The sequence below is a fragment of the Crotalus tigris genome, unplaced genomic scaffold (genome assembly GCF_016545835.1).
Source record: "Crotalus tigris isolate CLP2741 ecotype Arizona unplaced genomic scaffold, ASM1654583v1 scf7180000022970.308977840:1548163, whole genome shotgun sequence".
Taxonomy (NCBI): domain Eukaryota; kingdom Metazoa; phylum Chordata; class Lepidosauria; order Squamata; family Viperidae; genus Crotalus; species Crotalus tigris.
The window spans coordinates 2897755-2917515 of record NW_024099557.1 but is presented as its reverse complement, the minus strand read 5'-3'; the positions used below and the strand labels follow the sequence as shown (position 1 = coordinate 2917515).

At 44.5% G+C, this 19761-nt stretch overlaps 1 protein-coding gene across 1 annotated transcript in view; it reads right to left on the bottom strand.

The window, feature by feature from the left end:
- Positions 1 to 4204: 4204 nt before the first annotated feature.
- The window catches only part of LOC120297091 (calcium/calmodulin-dependent protein kinase type IV-like), a 49583-nt gene continuing 34026 nt past the window's right edge, over positions 4205 to 19761 (bottom strand). The window contains exons 6-8 of the mRNA XM_039319333.1: positions 11564 to 11654; positions 8044 to 8118; positions 4205 to 4341 (exon numbers count right to left, since the gene is read on the bottom strand). Of these exons, the coding sequence (XP_039175267.1) occupies positions 4262 to 4341; positions 8044 to 8118; positions 11564 to 11654 (246 nt within the window). The 3' untranslated portion in view covers positions 4205 to 4261. The remainder of the gene's footprint in view (positions 4342 to 8043; positions 8119 to 11563; positions 11655 to 19761) is intronic.

Sequence of the window (19761 nt, the reverse complement as noted above, 5' to 3'; positions counted from 1 at the left end):
GCTGCGGCCCGAGTGGGCCAAGCAGGAGCAGACCCGGAGATGGAGGGTGAGTGGGGAGGAGGGAGGGGGCTTACCTGCACCAGGCGGAGGGGCAGCCGAGCCGGCCTCGTGTCTCCCTGGGCTGGGCAGCAGGCCTGGCGGGGCCAGCGGCCGGCAGGGGCATTGGTTCCTGCCCGTCCCCGGGCCAGGCGGTAGGCCCAGCGGGGGCAGCAGCCGGCGGGGGCATCGGTTCCTGCCCCTCCCCGGGCCGCTGAGCCAGCCTCGCGTCGTCCCGGGCTGGGCGGCAGTGGCGGCCGGCAGAGGCATTGGTTTTTGGCCGTCCCCGGGCCGCTGAGCTGACTTCGCATCTTCCCGAGCTGGGCGGCAGGGGCATTGGTTTGTAGCCGTCCCCGGGCCGCTGAGCCGGCCTCGTGTCTCCCCGGGCGGCAGATGGCGGGGATATTGGTTTCTGGCCGTTCCCGGGGCGCTGAGCCTGCCTCGCGCCTCCCCGGGCTGGGCGGCAGTGGCGGCCGGCAGGGGCATTGGTTTTTGGCCGTCCCCAGGGCGCTGAGCCAGCCTCGCATCTTCCCGGGCCGTGCGGCAGGCGGCGGGGGCATTGGTTTGTAGCCGTCCCCGGGCCGCTGAGCCGGCCTCGTGTCTCCCCGGGCGGCAGATGGCGGGGATATTGGTTTCTGGCCGTCCCCGGGGCGCTGAGCCTGCCTCGCGCCTCCCCGGGCTGGGCGGCAGTGGTAGCCGGCAGGGGCATTGGTTTTTGGCCGTCCCCAGGGCGCTGAGCCAGCCTCGCATCTTCCCCGGCCGTGCGGCAGGCGGCGGGGGCATTGGCTTGTAGCCATCCCCAGGCCGCTGAGCAAGCCTCGCATCTTCCCGGGCTGGGCGGCAGTGGCGGCCGGCAGGGGCATTGGGTTTTGGCCGTCCCCGGGCCACTGAGCCAGCCTTGCATCTTCCCGGGCCGTGCGGCAGGCAGCGGGGGCAGTGGTTTGTAGCCGTCCCCGGGCCGCTGAGCCAGCCTTGTTTTTTCCCGGGCCAGGCAGCAAGTGGCGGGGACATTTGTTTGTAGCCGTCCCCGGGGCGCTGAGCCTGCCTCGCGTCTCCCCGGGCTGGGCGGCAGTGGCGGCCGGCAGGGGCATTGGATTTTGGCCGTCCCCGGGGCGCTGAGCCTGCCTCGCGTCTCCCCGGGCTGGGCGGCAGTGGCGGCCGGCAGGGGCATTGGGTTTTGGCCGTCCCCGGGCCACTGAGCCAGCCTTGCATCTTCCCGGGCCGTGCGGCAGGCGGCAGGGGCATTGGTTTGTAGCTGTCCCCGGGCCGCTGAGCCAGCCTTGTTTTTTCCTGGGCCAGGCAGCAAGTGGCGGGGACATTTGTTTGTAGCCGTCCCCGGGGCGCTGAGCCTGCCTCGTGTCTCCCCGGGCTGGGCGGCAGTGGCGGCCGGCAGGGGCATTGGATTTTGGCCGTCCCCGGGGCGCTGAGCCTGCCTCGCGTCTCCCCGGGCTGGGCGGCAGTGCGGCCGACAGGGGCATTGGGTTTTGGCCGTCCCCGGGGCGCTAAGCCTGCCTTGTGTTTCCCCAGGCCAGGCAGCAAGCCCGGCGGGCAGTGGGGGCATCGGTTCCTGCTCGTCCCCGGGCCGCTGAGCCGGTCAAATCAACGGACGTGGAGGTACTGCAGCGGGCTTTTTGATTCGCCGCAGACCTCCATTGACTTACTGAGCCGGGCAGCCTTAAAAGTGCACCAATCAATGTGGGAAGAGCTTAATTCACTGAATAATAATAATAATAATAATAATAAAGCTGGAAGGGACCTTGGAGGTCATCTAGTCCAACCCCCTGCTCAGGCAGGAAACTCTATACGATTTCAGACAAATGGCTGTCCAGTTTCTTCTTTTCCTGTTCACTGGTTTCTTCTCCAATCTCTTCCCTGAGGCACTGTAGGGCCTGCACTTACATTGCAAAAGTAAAACTAAAGTCTTTTTTAGCATACACTGCCCCAAATATATAATTAAGGGCTTGCTTGTGTGTCGGCGTTCAACGCCACTTGCGATCAAACAACTGTCAGCAATATAGAAAAGTCACTGTAAAATATAGGCACGTAAGCTATCCTTAATAGTCGGATTACACAAGTTAAAAAATCATAACTTACAATAATATAAACACGGACAGGGTGTTCTTTCAATAAACTACAATTTTAAAAGACTTCTGGAAGAGCTCTGATTTAATGTGCTTCTGAAATGACAATAATGTGGAGGTTAATCTAGCTTCTCATTACCGAGAAACATTTCCTGCTGGCCTCAGTGCCCCTCATTTCATGGTTTGGGAGAACTACAAAGCATTGTTTCCTGAAGTGTTCTTATTGGGCTACTGATTCTTAGCTGAAGGAGGTGACCCTTCGGGCATATCAGTACCGAGCCAACTACAGTTTTATAGGTGAAAAAAATCCCCCACTTTAACTAGAAGCCTGTTAGCAACAGATTTATTAGACTCATGCAGCAATTATGATGTGAGGACCTTCTCCATGGCTCCTGGCTCTTCATCAGACAAATAATAATAATAATAATAATAATAATAGTAGTAGTAGTAATAATAATATAAAAAAGTTGGAAGGGACCTTGGAGGTCATCTAGTCCAACCCCCTGCTCAGGCAGGAAATCCTAAACCATTTCAGACAAATGGCTGTCCAATCTCTTCTTTAAAACTTGCAGTGTTGGAGCATTCACCGCTTCTGGAGGCAGGTTGTTCCACTGGTTAATGGTTCTAACTGTCAGGAAGTTTCTCCTTAGGTCCAGGTTGCTTCTCTCCTTGATGAGTTTCCATCCGTTGCTTCTTGTCCTGCCTTCAGGCGCTTTGGAGAATAGCTTGACTCCCTCTTCTTTGGGGCAGCCCCTGAGATATTGGAACACTACTTTCATGCCACCCCTCGTCTTTCTCTTCATTAAGCTAGACATACCCAATTCCAGCAACTGTTCCTTCTATGTTTTAGCCTCCAGTCCCCTAATCATCTTAGTTGCTCTTTTCTGCATTCTTTTTAGAGTTTCAACATCTTTTTTACATTGTGGTGACCACAACTGGATGCAGTATTCCAAGTGTGGCCTTACCAAGGCCTTGTAAAGTGGTATTAATACTTCATGTGATCTTGATTCTATCCCTCTGTTAATGCAGCCTAGCACTGTGTTGGCTTTTTTGGCAGCTGCAGCACACGGCTGGCTCTTATTTAAATTATAGTCCACAGTCTTTCTGAATGGCATAAAATTATATGGCCAATCTGCTAGCAGGTGGTGGTGTCCATATTTGCCCTGTACAGGGCAACAGTAAGGAAAGAAACTATACAGGTAGCCCCTGACATATGACCTCAAGGAAGCCCAAAATTTGCATTGCTATGCTTGACTATTGTTGAGTGAATTGCGACGCATTTTATGACCTTTTTTTACCCTAGCTGTTAAGCGAATCACTGCAGTTGTTAAGTGACTCATGTGGTTGTTAAGTGAATCCGGCTTTCCCCCATTGATTTTGCTTGTCGGAAGCCGGCTGGAAAGGTTACCAATGGACAGGGATAGGCAATCTTGGCTCTTTTATGACTCGTGGACTTCCAGAATTCCTGAGCCAGAATAGCTCAGCATGGAAACCTCTCCATTTCTCCTCAGCATGGCTGGCTAAGGAATTCTGGGAGTTGAAGTCCACAAGTCATAAAAGAGCCAATGTTGCCTATCCCTGCCCCTGACTAGGGACACTGCAACCATCATAAATTACATGTCAGTTGCCAAATGCCTGAATTTTGATCACATGACCGTGGGAATGGTGCAAAGTTTATGTCACTTTTTTCAGTTACCAGAACAACCTGTGATCTGGAACAAGCTCCCTCTTGACATTCTTACACTTTTGCCTATTCCTTTTTTTTTTTTTTTTTTTTGGCAATACGCTGAAAGCAAATAAAAAAGAAAACAGTTATGCCTATAAGCGTGTGCGTGTGCGTGTGCGTGTGGGAAGTCAGAAGTCAGCATTTTGTGGTTTTACTTGGAGAGAGAAATAAACAACGGCGAGTGGGAAGGAAAGAAATGGTGGCTGAAAGGATCTAATTTATTTTTAAGCTGGAAGCAGAGAACAGCAGAAATTAGGAGTGGGTGAGAATCACCCCCTCCCTCCAAAAACAAAAACCCAGAATAAGAAGAGGCACATTTCACATCATGCTCATGTGCTGGGCCGTGCTTGAAAGGAAGAGAGTGCGAGGGAGCAAATCACAGCGACAGGAGTTTTGTGTCAAAGTATTTTAGCATTACTCACAAAATGTATGTTATGACGCCTACAGACCACATATCCACTTCAGGGCCATATGGTGAGCCATGGAGAATTTCGGGTGCTGAAGGCATTTGAAAAATAAAGGAAAGACAGGAGAGGGGGGGAGGGGGAGGGAGAGGGGAGGAAAGGGGGGGAGAGAGAGGGAGAGGGGGAGAGAGGGAGGGAGAGAGGAAGGGAGAGGGGGGAGAGAGAGGGAGAGTGATGGAGAAAGAGAGGGAGAGTGAGGGAGAGGGGGAGAGGGAGAGAGAGGGAGGGAGGGGGAGAGGAAGGGAGAGGGAGAGGGGAGAGGGAGGGAGGGAGAGAGAGAGAGAGAGAGAGAGAGTAAGTGTTGGCAGACATATCTTTGCTTCCATTTTTTCCCGCCTTCTCCCGCTATGCTGTCTTCTCTGCTCATCCCCTAAGCACAAACGTTGAACACTCACACTCCTTCACGGATGATTGGCAATTTTCTTGGAAGTTTTCCAACCTGACACTTGCTATCACTTCCACTTTTGCAAACTCATGGGGAAGGAAAAGAGAGCTGCATGTTATTATTTTCCCATTCTTCCCTGGTGGCCCTTTGAAGCAGGATGGATAAAGCCTAACACCTGTAGCCCAAATTATCTGCCCAAAGGCCTTCTCATTCAAGTCAAGATAGGTGGTAAAATGAGGGTGCTAAAGCCAGATGACCACTAGAGCAGCGTTCCCCAACCTTTCTGGGTTGGGGGCCTGGCATGGAGGGAGGGAGGGGAAGAAGGGATGGTTTTAGGTAAGGGGCAGGCGTGTGTGTGCCGCTGCTCACACAAGCGGGGCTGCAAGTGCCAGCACCCGCTGCTCCCTTGAGTCAAGCTGTGCACACATACCGACCCACGTAGCCCGGTTGCAATTTGGCCACGGACCGGTAGCGGCCACAGCCCACATATTGGGGATCCCTGCACCAGATGGTAGAAAAGATCCCTAAAACTCTCTCTGTTGCCATCTGGTGGTCATCTGAATGTCTGCAGTTCAGATCCTTTAGGCCAGGTAGCCATTTTCTTGTTCAAGGCTTCTTTCCACAAGCTTTGTAATGTTTCTCCAATGGGCCTTCCAGAGGTGAATACTTCAGCATGGCCATTGCTGAGAATTCTGCGAATTTCAAAGAATCTCTCTTTAAGGAAACCTAGTATAGCAGGTTATATACCTAAGGTGACCAACTTTTTTACAATGAAAAGGAGGGCACAAATAAATTGAAGAAAAAATATCGTAAATAAAAGAAACATTTTATTCATTGCAACAATAATACAGACAACTTGCATGTGCAAAGTTTGCCAGACGGGTGTTTTGGCGCGCTCAGCAGCAATTCCTATTGGCTTTTGAAAGCCAATAGGGGGAGTAGCACAGCTCATGCAAAAGTTGAAAAAAAAAAACCATCAAAAAAAGGTGCCAGAACGCCGTTCTGAGTGTTTTATGAGGGGAAAAAAAGCCCTGCAGATTAGTCTTCAAATATCGAAAAGGAGGAGATGAAGGAGGACACTTTTTGAGGGAGGACAGAACTTACAAAAGGAGGACTGTCCTCCTTAAAGGAGGACGGTTGGTCACCTTAATATACCGTAAACCATATGATAAATGGTTAAGGGAATTAGCTATGTCTAGAGCCTATAGAAGAGGAGGATTAACTGACATGATAGCTGTCTTCTGGTACTTGAGGAGCTGACACAGAAAGGAGGGGAACAATTTATTTTCCAAAGCACCTGAGGGCAGGACAAGAAGCAATGGGTGGAATCTCCTTAAAGGGAGATCCAGGTAGAATGAAGGAGGACTTTCCTGACACTGAGAACAATCAGTGGAGCAGCTCGCCTCCTAGAATTGTGGGTGCTCCATAAGTGGAGGTCTTCAAGAAAAGATTGGGTATCTATTTGTCCAGGATGCAATTAGATCTTCTTCCTTGGGTAGGGGGCTCCAAAGACCCTTCCAGCATGTTAATTCTACAATTCTAGGTGTATTTCTTCCAGGAAAGTTTCCTTACGGTTTTCTGCTCCTTAGAGAATGGACAGATCTGATCTGATCTGAGAAGGTGGAAGTTCTTGTTTGCCTCCCCCCCCCCAGGAGGCTTCCATGCTGAGGGGGCACTAGAACCTCGGTCTCCCTATTCCTAGTCCACTTCTTTCATTATTGGCTCACCTTAGCTCTTTGGCTGAGACAGTGGGGTTGGCCCAAAGTCCCCCCTGAACTTAGATCTCCCCACTCCTGGTCCAATAGCTTCACCACTAGATCATCCTGGCTCTTGAGAATTCAGTGTTACCAGGCTTTGTGAATAGATGAGGCAACCAGTTTGGTGTAGTGGTTAAGGCAGTGGTGGCAAACCTATGGCACGGGTGCCAGAGGCGGCACTCGGAGCCCTCTCTGTGGGAATACGTGCCGTTGCCCCAGCCTCGCCTCCCCCCGTGATCCCCTCCTCTTCAGCAGCCCCCCTGAAGGAGAGCCGCCCCTGAGTGTGGCCCACACGGAGCAGCGCAGCCAAGGACATGGCAGCCAGGCAGCGTAGACAAGACTCTGCCCTCACACCCCATCGTGCACAGTTGATGCTGCAGGGCGCGGGCAGAGGGCGTGACCACCATAGTGCTGCTGGGCTGCTTGGACAATCTGTGGCGGGCCCTGGAGGCGGTGAGTGGTCCTGCGGGCAGGCGGGGTGGGGATGGGGGGCAGGGCAGGGGGTGGAGCGGGGCCGAGGCCAATTTTTGGGCACTCGGTCTCTAAAAGGTTCGCCATCACTGCGTTAAGGCATCAGGCCATACACTGGGAGACCATGAGTTCTAGTCCTGCCTTAGGCAGGAAGACAGCTGGGTGACTTTAGGCCAGTCCCTCTCCCTAGCAGGAGGAAGAAGGGGAAACCACTTTTGGAAATGCTGCCAGGAAATCTACAGGGTTGGAAGGGACCTTGGAGGTCATCTAGTCCAACCCCTTGCTCAGGCAGGAAGCCCTATACCATTACGGACAAATGGCTGTCCAGTCTCTTCTTAAAAACTTCCAGCGTTGGAGCATTCACCGCTTCTAGAGGCAGGTTGTTCCACTGGTTAATTGTTCTAACTGTCAGGAATATCCATATCTTTCCTTGTGTGTAAAAGAGATCTGGTAACCCAATTCAGGAATGCTATCTTATTAAAGGTTACAAAGGTTTGCTTTAGTTTTTAGAAAGATGAACAGGCTTTCCTCTAGGGAAAATTTGACAGAAAAACTATTAAGTAAGACCCAGGGTCAAAATGGCAACAAGTGATACAATGAAATACTTTATAGCAGTATTTCTCAACCTCAGAAACTCTAAGATGGAGGTACTTCAACTCCCAGAACTCAACACATTGGCTGAGGAATTCTGGGAGTTGAAGTTCACCCATCTTAAAACTGCTGAGGTTGAGAATCACTGCTTTATAGAATAAAATAATGTCTCAATCAGATGACACTTTCTATCATTTACACACTGGTTTGGGAACAGTGGCAAGAAACAGTTTTTAGGAACGAATAACACTGGTTGCTAAGCTGAAAAAAACCACCAGATCTGAGCTGCAAATCTTCACACGACCACTAGGAAGCAGTAGAGAGAAAGAAAGTCTAACATTCTGCCATCTTAGTGGACATCTGGATTTTCACACCCCAAATATCGTATTTCTAGAGAGCGTAATTATGTATACTACTATGTGCTTTCTTCTTAAAAATAGGGCCCAGAATACAGAGCTTCCCTTTTTTTCCCTGCACCCATTACCTTTTTAACAGGGACAGAGTTCCCCATTACTCTCCATCACATACTCACCGCAGTATCCTGGTGTGCCACATACAGTTTTCATCGTATCTTGCTCATCCACAATTTTAGATAAACCAAAATCACCTGGGAGGGAAAAAAAAGAAATTGTTGTGTGTACTGATAAAAGAGAATATTTGTAGCTCAGGTTTAAACTGTAGGGTCCTTGGTGCGGTCTGAGCTTGGTTGTTTTCATTACCAAACTAAGTAACATCATCAGTGATTGCAGAGAATGGGGTTTGCTGTCATTTTATATTCTAGTAGCTCACCCTGTCAGGGTTGGTGGGAGTCATGCTGGAGATTCTTTAGTTGGGCTGTTTACTGTTAGCTTGTTTGGCTGTGTGTCATATAATATATATGGGTATATGCATAATTATGTATGTAATGTATATATATATGTATGTATTTATGTATTTATTTAGTGTATTGAAGATGGTGACCCTTTGAGAGCTATATGCAATGAAATTTCATTTTAATGTATGCCAATTAGTGTACTGTACATTCAAAGTGACAATAAAGTTATTGTTATTATTCTATTCTATTCTGTTCTGTTCTGTTCTGTTCTGTTCTATTCTTCCATTCCATACTATTCTATATTCCATTCCATTCCATTCTATTCTATTCTATTCTATTCTATTACTCCATTTCATACTATTCTATATTCCATTCCATTCCATTCGATTCTATTCTATTCCCTTAATAATAATAATAATAATAATAATAATAATAATAGTAAAGTTGGAAAGGACCTTGGAGGTCATCTAGTCCAACCCCCTGCTCAGGCAGGAAACCCTACACCATTTCAGAGAAATGACTGTTCAGTCTCTTCTTAAAAACTTCCAGTGTTGGAGCATTCACCGCTTCTTGAGGCAGGTTGTTCCACTGGTTAATTGTTCTAACTGTCAGGAAGTTTCTCCTTAGTTCTAGGTTGCTTCTCTCCTTGATTAGTTTCCACCCGTTGCTTCTTGTCCTGCCTTCAGGTGCTTTGGAAAATAGCTTGATTCCCTCTTCTTTATGGCAGCCCCTGAGATATTGGAATACTGCTATCATGTCCCCCCTTGTCCTTCTCTTCCTTAAACTAGACATACCCAATTCTCGCAACCGTTCCTTATATGTTTTAGCCTCCAGTCCCCTAATCATCTTTGTTGCTCTTCTCTGTACTCTTTCTAGAGTCTCAACATCTTTTTTACATCGTGGTGACCAAAACTGGATGCAGTATTCCAAGTGTGGCCTTACCAAGGCATTGTAAAGTGGTATTAACACTTCAAGTGATCTTGATTCTATCCCTCTGTTAATGCAGCCTAGCATTGCGTTGGCCTTTTTGGCAGCTGCAGCACACTGGGGTCCTGTTTACTTCCTGATTATTGCCCTGATGTTAATCTTGGTGTTAATCTCTGCTCACTTAGATGTTGAAGGGCACTGAAAAAAAGTGATTTACAACTGGACCTTACACTTATAATTGTCACGGCATCCACTTTGAGTGTTTGGCAACCAGAAGATATTTATTTTGGTTGTAGCATCCTAAGATCATGTGGTCACCATTTGCAAATTTTCCAGGGGGCTTCCAACAAGGGAAGCCAATGGGCGAAGCCAGATTCGCTTAATGACCATGTGAATCACTTAACAACTTCAGTGGTTTGCTTGGCAACTGTGGCACAAAAGTCACAAAAATCAACTGCAACTAACTAAATCTCCTTGCTGAGGAACGGAAATTTTGAGCCCAATTGTGGTCGCAAGTCAAGGACTACTTTATCAGTAGCTCAGGGTTGCATGGTGGAGTCCTTGGTGCTCTCTTGGCTTGGCTGATGTTCATTACCCAATGAATGACTAGGTAACATCATCAGCGTAAGAAAACCAACCAAATAAGAATCTGGAACTCCAAGAGAAAAGAATATTTATAGTTCAGGATTCAGCTATGGCAGGGGTCTTCAAACTTGGCAACTTTAAGGCTTGTGGACTTCAGCTCCCAGAATTCCTCAGCCAGCCAGGCTGGCTGGCTGAGGAATTCTGGGAGCTAAAGTCCATAAGTCTTAAAGTTGCCAAGTTTGAAGATCACTGTGTTATGGAGCCCTTGATGCTCTCTCTTTGATGCTCTCTGAGCTTAATTATATTCTTGCAGACGTTTCATTACCCAACTAGGGAACATCATCAGTGCTGCTGATGTTACCTAGTTGGGCAATGAAATGACTGCAAGAAAACCACCAGACTGAGAGAGATCAAGGACCCCATAGATATTCTTTGTGGGATGAATTTTAGATCGATTACGATTGATTCTTAAGCCGTCTCCCACCCCTTGAGACTCAGTTGGGATTTGGCTCTCTGGTCCGCACTAAATTATTCCTGTATATTAAAATCATAGTAATTGACAGACTCATGCAGCATGTTACTGATATTTTGTTCTGAGCTATAGTAATTATTTGCCAGGAAAGAATGCTATGTCATTCTACTTAGAGCAGAAAATATTGTTAATTCTAATATAGATACCAGTAGTCCTTGACTTATGATCACAACTGATGATCACAACAGATTTTTGTTGCTAAGTGAGACAATTGTTAAATGAGTTTTGCCCCATTTTACGACTTTTCTTGCCACAGTTGTTAAGTGAATCACTACCCTTATTAAATTAGTAACATGGTTGTTAAGGGCATCTGGCCTCCCCATTGACTTTGCTTGTCGGAAAGTTGGAAAAGGTGATCACATGGCCCGGGGCACTGCGACTCAAAAATATCAGTCAGCTGCCAAGCATCTGAATTTTGACCACATGATCCTGGGAATGCTGTAACAGTTATAATTGTGAAAAATAGTCAGTGATGTTGTAACTTCGAACAGTCACTAAACAAACTGCTGTAAGTCGTGGTGGTTCTGCATGTATGTATGCTGTTCAATTAGTCAACCCTTAATTTAAGGTATAATCTGGGGTAAGACCCATTTCTACCAAACATCTGTTAAATTCAAAATCCTGTCATTTGTGTAAGCTGCATAATGAAATTATAACGCAAATCATGTAAATTTACACAAATGTCACATCAGATAACATCTTACAAAATGTATCATAAATTCTTTTTTTTTTTTTGCTTTGGATCAAATGATTTATATCCTTCATATCAGTTTACCTCAAATGACATGAATTGATGCAAAGGACATAATTTGCGAGGTCTGCAAAATGATATCCTCACGCAATTGATGTTAATTGCCACAGTGGTGTATTTTTTCCACCTAGTGCAGTGGTTCTCAACCTTTCTAATGCCGCGACCCCATAATACAGTTCCCCATGTTGTGGTGACCCCCAACCACTTATACATCACCAGGTGCCAGGGGCATGGACAAAGAAAAGGGGGGGAAATGGCGGACAGCCTTGTTTGGCGACCCCCATGAAATGGTCGTTTGACCCCAAATGGGGTCCCGACCCACAGGTTGAGAACCACTGACCTAGTGGTTCTTTGCGAACAATGGATACCTGTCCCCCACCCTTAGTCTGTTAAAATAAGATTTCACTATATAATATTTTCTGTTTACTTCTTCCCAAACATACCAATTTTGAGTGGCGCATCGGGGGAGAGATCTGCGTAGAGAAGATTTTCTGGTTTGAGGTCACGGTGGACGACTCCATTTGAATGCAAATACTAAAAGAGACAAAGATAGAAAAACATGCGACATTTTGTAGTAAAAAGTCCCTTACTTCTGTATGCTGTCAAAAAGAATTCCGTTGGAGCAAGCAAATTAATTATTTCTTATTTATTTAATATATTTAATCAAGTTAACTTATTTAATATATTTAATCAAGCCACCTCATATGACAAAGTAACTTTAAGTGGCATTTGATGGCATTTCACAGTTTTCTGACTCGTGGCATTTGTGTACCACCACTTAAAACTACCATGTATAGATAGTCCTCAACTTACAACAGTGATTGCTCAAAGTTACAACAACAGAACTGAAAAAAGTGACTTATGACCTTCTTTCACTGTTACGACCTTAGCAGCATCCCCATGAGCATATGATCAAAATTCAGATGCTTGGTAACTGATTCATATTTATGACCGCTGCTGGGTCTCAAGATCATGGGATCACCTTTTGCGACTATCTGACAAGCAAAGTCAATGGGGAAGCCAGATTCACTAAACAAGTGTGATACTAACTTAACAACAGTGGTGATTCACTTAGCAACTGAGGTAAGAAAAGTTGTAAAATGGGGCAAAACTCACTTAACAAAGCTCTCACTTAACAACTGAAATTTTGGGCTCAATTGTGGACATAAGTCAAGGACTACTTATATTAATACAGATAGGCCTCGGTAATATGGATGTGACATATTTTCATGTTTGGTGGAATTGTAAAAAGGTAAAGGCTTTTTGGATTATGATTTGGTAGAACATTCAAAAGATTTTTAAAAGGAAGATAAAGTTCACCCCTCAATTATTCCTATTGGGTATCTTTGTGGATTTAAATGACAAAGAAACTACTTTAATGTTGAATTTATTAACTGCAGTAAGGTTATTAGTAGGCTCGTATTGGAAGAAGGACTCGTTGCCTACTTTAGAAGAATGGATATTTAAAGTTTCTAACTTTGCAGAAATGGCAAAAATTTCTGCTTATTTGAAGGATCATAAACAAGAAAGATATATTATTGTATGGAGAAGATGGATAGATTATATTCAGAAAAAATATGGGACTATAAAGTTTCATTTATTTTATGAGTAAATTTTATAGTAACTGTTGTAGAGATTTGTTTATATGTCTTAATTTAAGGGGAGTTAAAGGTTAAGTATGATGTTTTTTTTCTTTTTTCTTTCTTTTTTCCCCCTTTTTTATTATTGTTAACCTTCTTATTAATAACCCTGTATTCTGCTCTGGGAAGCGAGGGGGGGAGGGTTGAGGGTGGGTGGGTGGGTGAGTGGGTGGGTAATGATAATATAGTCATGGCAAATGCTTGGGCATTTCCCCTATGCTGCGTTCATTTGGGTGAGAGGGATGAGAGGGGAGGAAGGAGTATGGAGGAAGTAGGATGGTTAGAGGAGATGGGGAGGGGAAGAGAGTAGGAGGGGAGGAGAGAAAGAGGAGGGAAGTAGGGAAGGTTTAGAGAGGGTGGACGCAGCCTGGGGGGAATGGGCAGGCGGTACCAATGGTTAATTGTATTTTGTATGAATAAATGGAAAATAAAAACTTTTTTAATAATAATAATAAAAAATACAGATAGGCCTCGACTTATGATCACATAAGAACTTCTGTCATTAAATAATGTACATGTTGCCCAATTTTACTACTTTTTTTGTCACAGTCATTAAATGAATCCACCATCCCCCATTTACTATGATTCTCAGGAGCCTCTGAGAGGGTCACAAAGGGCAATTATGTGGCCCTGGGACAATACAAACATCATAAATGCATGCCAGTTGCCAAGTGCCCAAATTTTGATCATGTGATGCAGGGATGCGGCAATGGATTTTTTTTTCAGCGCCATCATAATTTTGAATGGTTGTTAAATGAATCATCATAAGTCAGGGACTATTTGCAGCAGCATTCCAATGTATATCAATAAGGTGTCACAAATACTGAGGCTTTTCAAGCCTAGTGTACCATTATTTGGTATCTTATCTTAACAGTCAACACAGTGCTAGGCTGCATTAACAGAGGAATAGAATCAAGATCACGTGAAGTATTAATACCACTTTACAAGGCCTTGGTAAAGCCACACTTGGAATACTGCATCCAGTTTTGGTCACCACGATGTAAAAAAGATGTTGAGACTCTAGAAAGAGTGAAGAGAAGAACAACAAAGATGATCAGGGGGCTGGAGGCTAAAACATATAAGGAACAGTTGATGGAATTAGGTATGTCCAGTTTAATGAAAAGAAGGACGAGGGGGGACATGATAGCAGTCTTCCAGTATCTCAGGGGCTGCCCCAAAGAAGAGGAGTCAAGCTATTCTCCAAAGTGCCTGAACGCAGGAAAGAAGGAACGGATGGAAATCAAGGAGAGAAACAACCTAGAACTAAGGAGAAACTTCCTGACAGTTAGAACAATTAACAAGTGGAACAATCTGCCTCCAGAAGCGGTGAATGCTCCAACACTGGATGTTTTTAAGAAGAGACTGGACAGCCATTTGTCTGAAATGATATAGGGTCTCCTGCCTGAACATGGGGTTGGACTAGTTGACCTCCAAGGTCCCTTCCAACTTTGACAATGTTCTGTTGTGTTCTAAATTTATTAGCTTGCATCAATGCTATCTGCATTCTGTTCAGGATAGTTATAGCCTTGTTTCTGAATCATTAAGATAAAATCCAGCTTTTATTCAAATAAACGTCTAAGTTCCTAAGCAATTGGAGGACCTTATTTATTTCAATTGCCAATTTCTTTTTATCTTCTTGTATCTCCCAAATCATTAATAAAGACAAATATATTCACAGATTACACCGGAACCCCAAACTGATCAAATGATAGGCAGTTCTTCACTCGTGCTGTGAACAAATGATAGAAGCAATTCTAGGCCCGAGAACAAATTATAGGAACAAAATACATTCTCTGCTATTGAAATTATGGGCAGAAAGTGCATGGAAGCTGCTTCTGATTAAAAACGGCAGGGAACCCTTTGTTGGATTATTTCTGAATAATTCTGAATAAATATTATATCAGGAGTTGAACCACTGCAACAGCACATTGCTCTGTGCTGTTGTTTGGCTGGCTGGGGAATTCTGGGAGTCCACAGGTCTTAAAAGTGACCAAGGACGGACATCCCTGTCTTGCATCCCAACTGTTCTTTTCATTCACTCAGCTGTTAAGATCTCTCATCATTTGACAGCCTTTCTTTCCCAGCCCAGAGCGATGGAGCCAAATTCTCACTTTTGCACAAAGCTAACGATGGACTACTTTTGTATTTGAATGTCTCTCATATTTTAAAACCCCCTGGTTGCCTTGGAAACCATCTTCCCTGACCTTTAGTACTGCGAAACAGCGGCCTACTAATGTTCCCTCTAAGAATTATAGATTTCTTTCTTGTTCTTTTATGCAGTGCTGAAATTTAGACCGCAGGAAAGAGCTTAATGCCAAATACACGCTACCACTTCTTTCCCTGCTTGTCCCTGTTTTTTAAGCGGCTTCTCTTCGGGAGCAATTCCTCAGGGGCCGGGAGGGAGGAGGCTGAATACCAAATATGGAATTGTTTGCATTTCAAAGGATTCGGGAATGTTATTTATGAAATTCGTGCCGAATAGAATTACACATAGAATTAAGAACGTCCCTTAAGGGGGTGTCATTCCAAACCAAGATTAATGTATGATTTGCAAGGTGAAGCCAGCCACCTTCTCCCTGCTTGTGAATTATTCTCTCCAACCTCTGTTGCTGGCAGCTTCCACATTCACAAAGCTCAAATAATAATAACAATAATAATAATAATAGTAGTAATAATAATAATAATAATAACAACAACAACAGTAGTAATAATAATAATAATAATAATAATAATAATAATAAAGTAATAGTAATAGTAGTAAAGTTGGAAGGGACGTTGGAGGTCATCTAGTCCAACCCCCTGCTCAGGCAGGAAACCCTACACCATTTCGGACAAATAGCTGTCCAGTCTCTTCTTAAAAACTTCCAGTTTTGGAGCATTCACAGCTTCTGGAGGCAGGTAGTTCCACTGATTAATTGTTCTAACTGTCAGGTTCTCCTTAGTTCCAGGTTTCTTCTCTCCTTGGTTAGTTTCCATCCGTTGCTTCTTGTCCTGCTGTCAGGCGCTTTGGAAAATAGCTTAACTGCCTTTCTTTGGGGCAGCCCCTGAGATATTGTCCCCCCTCGTCCTTCTCTTCATTAGACTAGACATACCCAATTCCAGCAACCATTCCTCATATGTTTTAGCTTCCAGTCCCCTGATCATCTTTGTTGCTCTTCTCTGCACTCTTTCTAGAGTCTCAACTTTCAGTCTCTACTTTCAGACATTGGTTGAACGAGCTGTAACTTGGTTGGTTAATCTGTCAAATAAACAACTACAGGACGTTCTCAATTTCCATTCATTTAGTGACTATTTGAAGTTACAATGGCACTGGAAAAAGTGACTTATGATCATTTTTCACACTTACAACTGTTGCAGCATGACCAAAATTTAAATGCTTGGCAAATGGCGGGTATTTATAATGTCAGTTGCAGTTTCCTGTGATCCCCTTTAGCGACCTTCTGACAAGCAAAGTCAATGGGGAAGCCAGATTCACTTAACAACCGTGTTACCAACTGAACAATGGTGGAAACAAAAGTCGTACGATGGGGCAAAGCTCACCTAACAACTGTCTTGATTGCCAACAGAAATTTGGGGCTAAACTGTGGTCGTAAGTCGAGGTCTACCTGTGTTAATTAGACTTAAAACAACACTGCACCGGTAATCCATGAATTACGACTGTAATGGAGGCCGCCCATTACAATAATAAATCGTGATGGTTGGAAAATGGGTCACCCACATCACCAACCCAATTTTACAACTTTTTTGCAGCAGCTGTAAAGTGAACAGTGCATTCAGTAAGCAAAGCCATGGCTTACTACAGGGTGTTTTTATCAAAAACAAGAAGCAAATGCCTATCTTTGGCAAAAAGATTGTAAATGTATTTTTACAGCTGTAAATGCAGAATAGTTGCTGAATACCTAAAATGTGATCATATGACTGTGGGGGGAGGGGCCCTGCCATCAGAACTAGGTTATAAGTTGTAATGATTTGTTGTAATATCAAGGAGTCACTAAGCGACTGGTTATAACCTGAGGACTACTTGTAAATCATGATTTTTCAAATCACATCAATCGCAATAAATGTTTTACTGTGATTTTTGAATCTGTTCTAGTATTTCCTTTCTGCTCCAATTTATTCCTCAGGTCTGTTCTTTAGCCTAGAAAAAGTTTGCCTGTAACACGCTGGATCTATCGCTTCTTTGATGGTGCAAAATAGAGAAAGGATCACCTGATGGCCTACTTTCCTTCTCGATTCTACTGCTGTGATGTATGTAAAAGAGTTAGGGCTAGAACAGCCATAGGCCACTCCCTTACTCTCCATGTTAATTACCCCCAAGACTATTACCAATGGCTCAGAAAATTGCAATTCATTTTGAGGTCAATTCTTGTTCATCTCTCTCTCACACATAACACTTCCTGATTTGCCTGCATTTTATTCTGTTTTGCCAGTTTTTTTTTTTAAGAAAAAACAATCTTTGCTGATGTTTTATAAATATCCCTCAAGCTCTATTTTGGCTTGCTGAACTGAGTGCGCATGTGCTCACTGTGATCTGAATGTAGCGATCGACTGGGTGTGCGCTGAGGGCAAAATAAATTGGAAATCACCCATAGTAATTTTCCAAGACAGCACTCAGTCGCAACCAAATCCCAGGGGAAATTGTGCAGCTAAGTATTCTCCTAGATGGGTATATTGGGTGCACTAGCTTTGTTGTTAATTGCGAAGTCGTGTCCGACCCATCGCGACCCCATGGACAATGTTCCTCCAGGTCTTCCTGTTCTCTACCATCTTCTGGAGTGCATTTAAGCTCATGCCTACTGCTTCAGTGACTCCATCCAGCCACCTCCTTCTCTGTCGTCCCCTTCTTCTCTTGCCCTCCATCTTTCCCAGCATCAGGCTCTTCTCCAGTGAGTCCTTCCTTCTCATTAGGTGGCCAAAGTACTTGAGTTTCAACTTCAGGATCTGGCCTTCTCAAGAGCAGTCAGGGTTGATCTCCTCTAGGACTGACCCGTTTGATCGCCTTGCAGACCAGGGGACTCGCAGGAGTCTTCTCCAGCACCATAGTTCAAAGCCCTCAATTCTTTGGCGCTCAGCCTTTCTTATGGTCCAACTTTCACAGCCATACATTGCAACTGGGAAAACTATGGCCTTGACTATAAATATTTTTGTTGGCAGAGTGATGTCTTAACTCAGAGCAAAACTATTCAGAGATAGTCCTCGACTTAATGACCACAATTGAGAGCAGAATTTCCATTACAAAGCAAAATAGTTATTAAGTGAGTATGTCCAATTTCTACGACTTTTTTTGTCACAGTTGCTAAGCATGTTACTGCAGTTGTTAAGTGAATCATGAGGTCATTAAGCAAATCCAGCTTCTCCCGCTTTTACCTTTCAGAAGCTGGCCAGGAAGGTCACAAAGGCGCCAGGATGCGGCATGACCCTAGGATGCGTCAACCATCAAGAATACATGCCGGTTGCCGAGCATGTATTTGGATCATGTGTGTGAGGATCGGTTGTAAGACTTTGTGAGAAAAAGTCCTAAGTCACTTTTTTCAGTGTCACTATAACTTTGAACAGTCACTAAATCAGGGTCTTCAAACTTGGCCCTTTTATGACTTGTGGACTTCAACTCCCAGAATTCCTCAGCCAGCATGCCTGGCTGAGGAATTCTGGGAGTTGAAGTCCACAAGTCATAAAAGGGCCAAGTTTGAAGACGCCTGCACTAAATGAATGTTGTAAGTCAAGAACTGCTTGTAAAGGCGGAGAGAAAATTCCAGGGGTTGATAGAAGAGGGCCTCAATTAGATGGGAAATTTATTCTTCATTTGTAGTTATTGAAGGAACAGCTGGTTGTTAGTGACTGAGGGGAAAAAATATTCACCCTGCCTTATTGAGATCCTACTTTCTCAATCAGCCTTGTGAAACTACAATAAAAATATTGTGCACATTAGTATATATAAATAGAATGTCAATAGATTTTAGAGATAGGTAGTAGTAATAACAACAATAACAATAAAGTTGGAAGGGACCTTGGAGGTCATCTAGCCCAAACCCTTGCTTAGACAAATGGCTGTCCAGTCTCTTCTTAAAAACTTCCAATGTTGGAGCATTCACCACTTCTGGAGGCAGGTTGTTCCACTGGTTAAATTGTTCTAACTGTCCTTGAGTTACGACCACAACTGAACCCAAAATTTATGTTGCTAAATTTATGTTTGTTAAGTAAGTTTTGCCCCATTTTACAACTTTTCTTGCCACAGTTGTTAAGTAAATCATTGCACTAGTTAACTTAGGAACACCGTTGTTAAGTGGCTTCCCCATTGACTTTGCTTGTCAGCTCATAAACGCGGATCATATGACCCAGGGACACTGCAGCCATCATAAATATGAACTAGTTGCTAAGCATCTGAATTTGGATCATGTGACCATGGGGACACTGCAACCGTCGTTTATAAAAAATGAGCATAAGTCACTTTTTTAGTGCTGTTGTAACTTTGAACGGTCACTAAATAAACTGTTGTAAGTTGAGGACTACCTATAGATTAAAATAAGGTATATGTTAAATAAAACTTTTTTCTCTCGCAGCCAAACTCATAGTCCCTAAGACAGGGGTACAAGTGGATTTGAGAGTGCTAGTGGACTCGGGGTGTTCCCGGTGCATGATCAGCTTGCCACTTGCCCTTAAGATGGGTATACGGGCAAGATTGCTCTTCAAGCCTGTGAGATTTCATCTGTCGGAACCATGACACTGCAAGGGGAATTCTGGGAGCTGAACTCCACACATCTTAAAGTTGCTGAGGCTGAGAAACACTGACGTAAATGATCCCCTTTTTCATCTTTACTTTCTTTTTCTCTGCATCGCTCCCTTTCTTTCAGTGCCAATTATTATTGGAATTATCTTTGCTTTCTTCTGCCATAATTGTTCTATTTTTCTTTGCAAGTCTTTCTATTTTGTCATTGTCTCCAGTTCTTTCTCCTCTGTTCTGCTATGTGCACTATTTATTAGTCTTACTACCAACGTAGGGA